The following is an 8,038-nucleotide window of genomic DNA, read 5'->3' on the forward strand; positions in this document are numbered from 1 at the left end:
TATAAGATATACGGTTAACTCTACATAAGTCAAATCGGTTGGTATCACAAAATATACTTCAACTTAGGATATGTAAATAACACACATGTATAGTTTGGTTTAAAAAAATTGATATTACTTAGGGAAATTTGTGCCACTGAAAGTTATGCAGAGTTAACTGCATACATTAATTTATACAAACAAGAAATATATAAAACATTACAGACTCTTGGTCATCTTCAATTTATATCCTCCATAAAATGATATGGCTACTTCAGGAAGAAATTACCCAGAAGAAAAAACAGGGACCTGGTACGATATGATGAGAGCCAGATATTGCAATCATAATGGCCAAGTGCCGACATAGAAACCTTATGGTACTAATAGTCAACAGAGTGGAGATGGTGCACGTATTTCCTGCTTGGATAAATCCCATGACCAGGGTAATGATACATTTTAAGGTCCTATGAAATGCTGCAAAGATGTGAATTTATTTGTTACTATTTTGTTTTCTGAATATAATCTTATCCAAAATAAACCTGAAAAGAATCCCCCTTCAAGTTCACAATATATTTTAGGTATTAAGTGCACTTTAAAATCAGATTGAATCTTTTTCCTCCCACATGTTTCTGAATACTCAATTAACAGCCATTCTGTATCACCCCTGACCTTAAAGTTCAAAAGGTTACTCAAGGAAGGAATACTGTGAAACCACAATCTTTTGAGTGCATGGCACTATCACAACTTCATGAGCAATCCAGATGCCTTGGAATTATTGAATAAACTTTTGTAACAGCAAACCCTAACCCAAAATCTAATCAGTTCATTGGCTCTGCAAGATAAATACATGACCCAAGTTTGGCGGGAATCCATCAATGGGTTCTTGAGATGAGTTCACAAGCTATTTCTGCATACATAATGAGTCCTGTGACCTTTGACCTTGGATCTTGTGACCCTAAAATCTAATCAGTTCATTGGCTCTGCAAGATCAATACATGACCCAAGTTTGGCGGGAATCCATCAATCGGTTCTTGAGATAACGCAATCACGAGATCGGGATGTACGTACGGATGGACGGACAGACAACCCAAAAACATAATTGATAATATCAATAATATAACAGGAATCATATTTCAGACAATGTTTCCAGATTTACTCTCTGGTTCAGTCAGTGAATCATGGAATGAGATGATGAAGTTACTGGGGGGTCATGATGCGAATCTTTTGCTTTATCCATGTTAGTCCAACTTCTTTGAAAAACTTGTTTTGCTCCAAGATATCTTCAGTTGCCAAAAGCTGGATGGAAAATCTTTCTCCTGCAATGTGAGATGGAAGCAGTGGCAATTGAAGAGGCAATGGAAGGCCGGAAAAATGGATGATGAGAAGAAAGAAAAGAAAAGAAAAAAATGGAAATTGGTAACTAATACAAAATTGAAATTGTTGCTATATTCATGTCCGATAAAAAAATTCTGTCCCTAATTCTGGGCTTCAGGTATTCTTTGATCTGAAGGCAGTCTTAGAACACAATGACAGAGCTACTTGAGGACCATAATGCGAATCTTTTGTCTCATCCATGTTAGTCCACGCTCTTTGAATCTTTCATTCCCTTCCAAGTGATCATTGTCACCTAGCAGGTCTATGGTAGTACACTTCTCTCCTGGAAAAAATAGGAGGCAATTAAAAGCAAGAATTTGGAATGACAGAATGTAAGCAAAGGGTAGAGAAAGATTAAATGTATTGCACAATTACATACACGGAGCAATACGAGACAACACAGATGTTTTAAAGACAAAATCAATTCCAGATTCGCATTTAGGTTTAAAGCTTACATTTTATTTGATCTCAAGTTTGATTATGATTCATCTTTTATTAATTTCTCTATTGGATTTTCAGGAGTTAATTTAATCTCCATACAAATGTATTCATGATCAGCATATTACAAAGGCATATCCACAAAAAATTCCAAGATTTTGGCAGATTTTTAATCAATATATTCCAGTCGCTGAATGTTGAAAAATAAAAGACATACAAACTTTTTTCCCGGCTACAAAATTTGTATCAATAAAAAACAAAAATTCTCACCATATAACTTCTGTATAACTTCCTCAGGTACAAAGTGGGGAGTACCTGAAAGAAAATTTGATACAAAATGATTTATAGCGAACAAGATTTCAATACTGTTATTCTTTCATAAGGTATAAACAAAATATTGTTGACTATGCTTTTAAACAAACTGGTAAAACACTGAACTTCATTCATTATTTCATTTTCAATGAAATATCTATAAACATGTAAAAAAAAATTACATGAATTCTAATAAAGTAGTAAATAAAAAGCAATTTTCTTAAATAAAAACACAAAAGCAAAACAAAATGATCATGCAAGCACTTTCGTTGACATACCGCAAATAATTTTGCATCAATTGGAACTACTTCAGCCTAGATCTTAGATGAAAGAGGGGGGGGGGGGGGTGGTAAATTTACCACTTACCAGTGGAAATCCCAGGCTGAACAGGGTTTAAAGCCCTGCTGCACTACATATAGTTACTTGCGCTCTCTAAATAGCAACCAATGCCTATTAGCGGTGCCTGTTGGTTCCCCATGATCCTCTTTTTCTTATGTTAATTGAGAGCTGATTTGATGAGATAACCACCTGTCAGTGAACTTGCAGGGAGATCTAATCCCCCTGGCCAAACTAGTACAGACAGGCTGTCAGTGATCTTGCAGGGAGGTCTAATCCCCCCGGCCAAACTTGTACAGACGGGCTTTAAGAGAAATAGAAATGACAATAGGTTTTTACCTTTTTGTTTCCTTTCTTCTGGGTTGTACTCATACACCTCAATTAGAATTCGTCCACCTGGAGATAGTACTGACAAAAGGACGTCTGTGTACCTAAGGATAGTGATACATGTATATCAATTAATCAAGCTTTAGTTCATCATTGTAGGATTGATATAGGAAAAGTAGATATTTCTTGTGACAAATGTTATTCATATTTCTGTGTTATTTTTCTGTGTCGTTATAACATCTAGAAACAAGCAATTCTTGTCACCATTCTTCATTTGAAAAGATTTGAAAAGAAAAGATGACAAGCATGAAAGCATGTAATATATGGCTTGATTCTGACGAGAACAAGAAGAAGAAGTACAACAAAAAACAAGAGGAAGGACAAGAAGAAGAAAAAAGAAAAATAAGCAGAAGAACTGGTACTCACTGCTGTCGTAATGGAGGATCAATAGCAACTAGAGAAGCTCTGTCCCAAATTGCATCAAACTGACCTGCAATATCTCTGCGTTGTTAAAAGGAACAAATACAAGACACAATTTATTCATTCATTTCAGCAAGAGTGCAATAAATGAGTAGTTTCCATTCCTCACACTTATAAATAACTTTGAATCATTTAAAAACCTTAAGGCAGTGCAATTCAATATCAGTTCAGTTTGTATGATGCTTAATCTTTCATCAGCCCTGTCATATAAATATATATATAGTATTATATTTTTGATCAATGAAATCCTGTTCCGTGATTGGTCAACAGAGCATCACAGGACCCAACATAACATTGCTATGATGTAACCGTGACGTCATCCATGGTATAGTGCACTAAACCGTAGCACTATACCATGGATGACGTCATATATATGCGATAGATCAAGATCAATGTCCTATGGGTCGTGATATGTCCGTCTGCGCTGCTCTCACCAGCCAGAGCATTATACACAACTTCAGAGACAGTAAACATTATTATTAATATTTAATATATAAGGTTGGTTTGAAAAATATGAAACAAATATATCATGCACTATTTCAATTAAGCCACTAGTGAAATTATAGATTCCTCCACGACAGAAGTAGCACTATTTTCTTTGGGGCTATGCCCCTCAGAAAATAGTGCTATTCCTGCCACCTCGATCCATAATTTCAACTAGAGCCTCTCAGTGCATGGTATATTTGTTTATTATCTATTTAGGAAAACTCTAACAACTCACTATAATGAGATGACTAAGAATACAACACATAGAATATAATCCACTATTCCACTTACTTAGAGAATTGGAAGAAGTCACACAGGTATATTTTGATCTTCTTGTCCTCATTCTGGAAAAAAAGAAGAAGGGAACAAGGATATCAAATGATTGAAGATATGAAACAGCAGCTCATATGGAAATACACTACAAATGTGCATACAGTAACTGCAGTAATTATCATGAAATATATCAGATTGTATTGTAAGAAGCCTAGCTCAGACAAACCTCAAAAAGTTTTGCACCCTTGATCCCAGGGACATCACTCTCTTTGTAGGGGAGCTCTTGTTCTTCAAAGAATTCCATGACAGCCTGGATCACGCCCTCTACGCCAACCACCTCATGACCTTCTTCAGCAAGCCTTAACAAACAGGACAGATGAAAATATATGCCTTAAAATACAAAAATGTTGACAACAATCCACTAGCTATTTTCTCTTTACTGTCATTTGTTACCATACTATCCTACTATCTTAAATCGTTTAGAACTCCTCTAAATTCATGACTCATGGATGTATTCTTTGTAGTATATCCTTTTAAAAATACTTGAGTAAATAACTTGCACAATATGCCAAAATCATACGTTCATATATTCTTTGAACATGAGTCTTACACAAGCATATAACTAGCCATCCACAAAATGAATGTCTCTAGTTTTATCCTGCATTTGATTTATTTTTTCTTCCCCCAACTGCATCCACAATGTAATGGAATTAAAAGAGGTTATCAAATTTGCAGTACAAAATATACTGAATTTGCAATGACTGTGTAACCATCCATCAATGGCTAAATCAAACATGCTAATGATGCTACCAGGGGTACTTCATTGAACATTAAATTCTTTTATAATTTTAAATCACTGCTAAGTATAGGTTCTTCATTTTTTTCCTTCCATAATACATACCATCTCATATCCAATGTTTTTCCACACAATGGCACCAACACTCGACTTGGCTTCTTCACCAAAAGTTTGCTCTGGAACTCCAGCAGTGACCTGAAAGTAAAAACAATTTTGCAAAACATTGTAAACCAGACATTAAAGTTATATACTAGATTGCCTCGGGCTGGTAACTTGATCATATACACAGGCACGTAGCCAGAGTTTGATGTTTGGGGGTGGGGGGCACTTTGGGGGGGGGGGGGGGGGGGGCACTTACTCATCCTCACTCTCGGCAGGGGTCTTGATTATACAAATGTCTTCCATTGGACTGGGTGGAACTGAGGTCCCACCTCAGGTGGGCTGAGGGGTTGCGATGGTTTAGGGAGTTGGGATGAGCACTCCATGCATGGAGCTGGAAGTGACGGAAGGACGGAATTAGACTGGGGTGCCGATAAGTCTAGGGAGTGAGTGAGAACGGGGTCTTAAAGTGTGTTGCAGTCTTACAATTCTCCCCTAAAAAAATTGAGGGGGGGGGGAGTGTCCCCCCGGGATTGCCGCACCTGAATAAGAGTACTTTGTAGAGAATTAATGGAAAGACTGCATGATACTTGGCTGTTCATACATCAGAGGACTAGTTCAACTTGGACAGCTTTCAAGAAAATGGGATAACATCTTTTATCAAGGCAATTAATGGAAAGCCCCAAAACTTGTGCAAGCAGAGAACATTTAGTAGAATCAAAATTGAAATTTGTCAGTTCAGAGCCAGCTAGAAGAGCGTTAAACTAAAGCCAAGTTGAAGTAAAGGAGTTAATGCCCTTCTGGCTCCAAACAGATCATATAATGAATCATAAAAGGTGGATATCAGCTTTTAAATCAAGCAACATACTTGTGAACATTTGTCCCGTGAAATGAAGTCCTGCCCTCTGCCCATCCTTCTGTCCAGGTTTGTATTCTCGACATTTTCACACAGGAAAATGAGGAAATATCCTACAATTAAAAGAAAACAATTGATCGATTGAAATAAAGCTAGTAAATACAGCAATTTTTCTATCCACTTATAAAACATTAGTACTCGTCCAATGTCTCAATGGCAAGGCTGAGCCAATTTAGCTTTTCCTTTTCCAATTAATTAGAAAGCATGAAATGATGAAGTCTCTTGAAATTTAGGCTTTCTTCATCACACAACTATTATTATCATTATCAATTAATTATTTTATTGCAAATTCTTTTAAAATCTTTTTATATCAAAGTAGACTAGGTCTACGATCGTACTAGTATTATCTTTAATATGCTAGGTGATCAAAACACTTACACTATACTGCATGATATCACTCGCATATCTCCTATAGGTCTAGACCTAGTATAAATATTCACCTAAGCTAGTTCAGACAAAAAGTAACACGTTTGGTTTCTTTAATCGATATCTGATCTACTCTAGCTGCCTGCCAGTGCCACTTGTACTTGTCAACCTTTCCCATGTAAGTCCTACTACTACTAGTAGACCTACTACTCGACCGAAAGCTTCAGTCTCCGGTATTGACATTTGTGATTGTATTTCAGCTGAGACGTATACATGTACGTCTGATCTGGCTCCAAAAAGGTTGAAAAATGTCAGTATTATAAAAGGATTCGGCCATACCACACAGTTATTTCTGTCTAATTATTACCCAGCCCCATGCAATTATGATTACTAGATCGTTTAGTGTGCGATCTTAAATTCACTCCGATCACATGCACAGATTTCCCTTTTGCTTGATCGTTCTCTAAAGACTTAATTCTAGAGACTCTACAACTTGTGCTTGTAGTTGTACAAATACAAATCAGAGGGCTGAGACTGTGAGTGAGTAATCAAACTTCTAAGTTCTAACTTGGTTGCTAACTAGTACAGGGTGTCTGATTTTCAATTTTCAATTTGGGATCGTTTTTCGCCATTTTTGTTGGATATTTGAATAAAAAATGTAATCAGAATAATACATTTCAAATTTCAAGACTTACCGATGCGCGATGTTTCTATCAAAAGATACAACCCCTCAAAAACTCTGCAATATTCATAGCATTAATTTTGCTCAGAATGGACAAAGTGGTTCACGCAGAGTTATCATTTTTTGCTACAGCTGCATTCTATAATGCAGCCGTACTTAGGCCATATGCAAAAAGTGGGGGAAGGTACGTATTTTCAAACTTAAATCGTACGTGATCCCTTGGGGCTAGCGAAAAAAAAAAGAACATCAACATATTCCTTACGATTTGAACTAATTATCCCTCGGGGGGTCGATTCTCAAAAGTGGGAAATCTCCAGAGTTGCCATGCCCATGGAAACAACATTTAAAATAAATCGCTATTTTTGACAAGATATTTTTTGAAATCTGAAATGACAACCCTTTGGAAATATGGGGATTAATCTGCCCTTTCATATGACACCTCATTTATTGAGTATAACCTTCAGGATCACAACAGATAAAGGTTTGAATCTAAATTTATTTTTTAAAAGTTGACCAATTTTGCAATGCACATAGACTGCATAGGGATGTGTGCAATGTCTATGGGAAGGGTTTGAGACTTTGAGCACCCAAAACCTGGTGGTGCTCGATCAGACACAAGTTAGATCCAAGTTAGAGCTAGTCCATAACAACTTTTACAAGTACAAATATCTGCACGTGTGACAGAATAAAGCATGAACGGAGGGAAAATACATTTATATTGGCGCCTAATTACCTCTTCAAAATACTTACACAAACGGTCAGCCGTATAAATGGTACTGGTGACAGCCAATTTTTAGGAAATCGAGCTTGCATTCGTATCATGCCTCGCTCCTTGTATTATAGTAGCCTAGTACTAGTAGTAGGCGCGGCCTACTAGTAGTAACTAGTAGGCGTGCTAGGCCTCCTGGGGGCGTGTCTGTTTTTAACCTAACCTAGTTCAGCCATCCTACCGCTGCGTGCTACTTTTTCATAGCTTACTAAAAGAGATAGTTGTGACACGTACGTGCACAAGTTCGCCATCAAGGTAAAATGTAGGACTGTCATTTTGTGGAGGGCCTTTTCTTTTTAGAAGACATCTATTTTAATACAATAACATGGGTGTTTGGCACCGCCCATCCCGCAATTTTTTTTCTTCAATACTGGGAGAAGACTCTGCACCCCCTATCATTTGTTG

General features: G+C 36.9%; 1 protein-coding gene across 3 annotated transcripts; it reads right to left on the minus strand.

Annotated features, from left to right (window-relative positions):
• Window positions 1–928: 928 nt before the first annotated feature.
• Window positions 929–7,790, minus strand: LOC100893811 (probable thiopurine S-methyltransferase). Of its 3 annotated transcripts, none has more exons than XM_003725821.3 (9): window positions 7,615–7,779; window positions 5,769–5,869; window positions 4,907–4,996; window positions 4,232–4,364; window positions 4,024–4,076; window positions 3,193–3,267; window positions 2,779–2,870; window positions 2,062–2,106; window positions 929–1,295 (listed from the first exon to the last, which is right to left on the minus strand). In XM_003725821.3, exons 1-9 carry the CDS (start codon window positions 7,684–7,686, stop codon window positions 1,177–1,179), a joined length of 780 nt encoding a protein of 259 aa, XP_003725869.1. In that variant the 5' UTR covers window positions 7,687–7,779; the 3' UTR covers window positions 929–1,176. The 3 variants fall into 3 exon arrangements, with proteins under 3 accessions (XP_003725869.1, XP_030847419.1, XP_030847418.1); XM_030991559.1 differs by lacking the exon at window positions 929–1,295 and adding an exon at window positions 1,306–1,636 and having other exon boundaries at window positions 7,598–7,790; XM_030991558.1 differs by lacking the exon at window positions 929–1,295 and adding an exon at window positions 1,307–1,636 and having other exon boundaries at window positions 7,615–7,786.
• Between the last annotated feature and the right edge of the window lie 248 nt (window positions 7,791–8,038).

This window comes from Strongylocentrotus purpuratus, unplaced genomic scaffold, assembly GCF_000002235.5.
Source record: "Strongylocentrotus purpuratus isolate Spur 01 unplaced genomic scaffold, Spur_5.0 spur5_scaffold_2, whole genome shotgun sequence".
Lineage (NCBI taxonomy): Eukaryota > Metazoa > Echinodermata > Echinoidea > Camarodonta > Strongylocentrotidae > Strongylocentrotus > Strongylocentrotus purpuratus.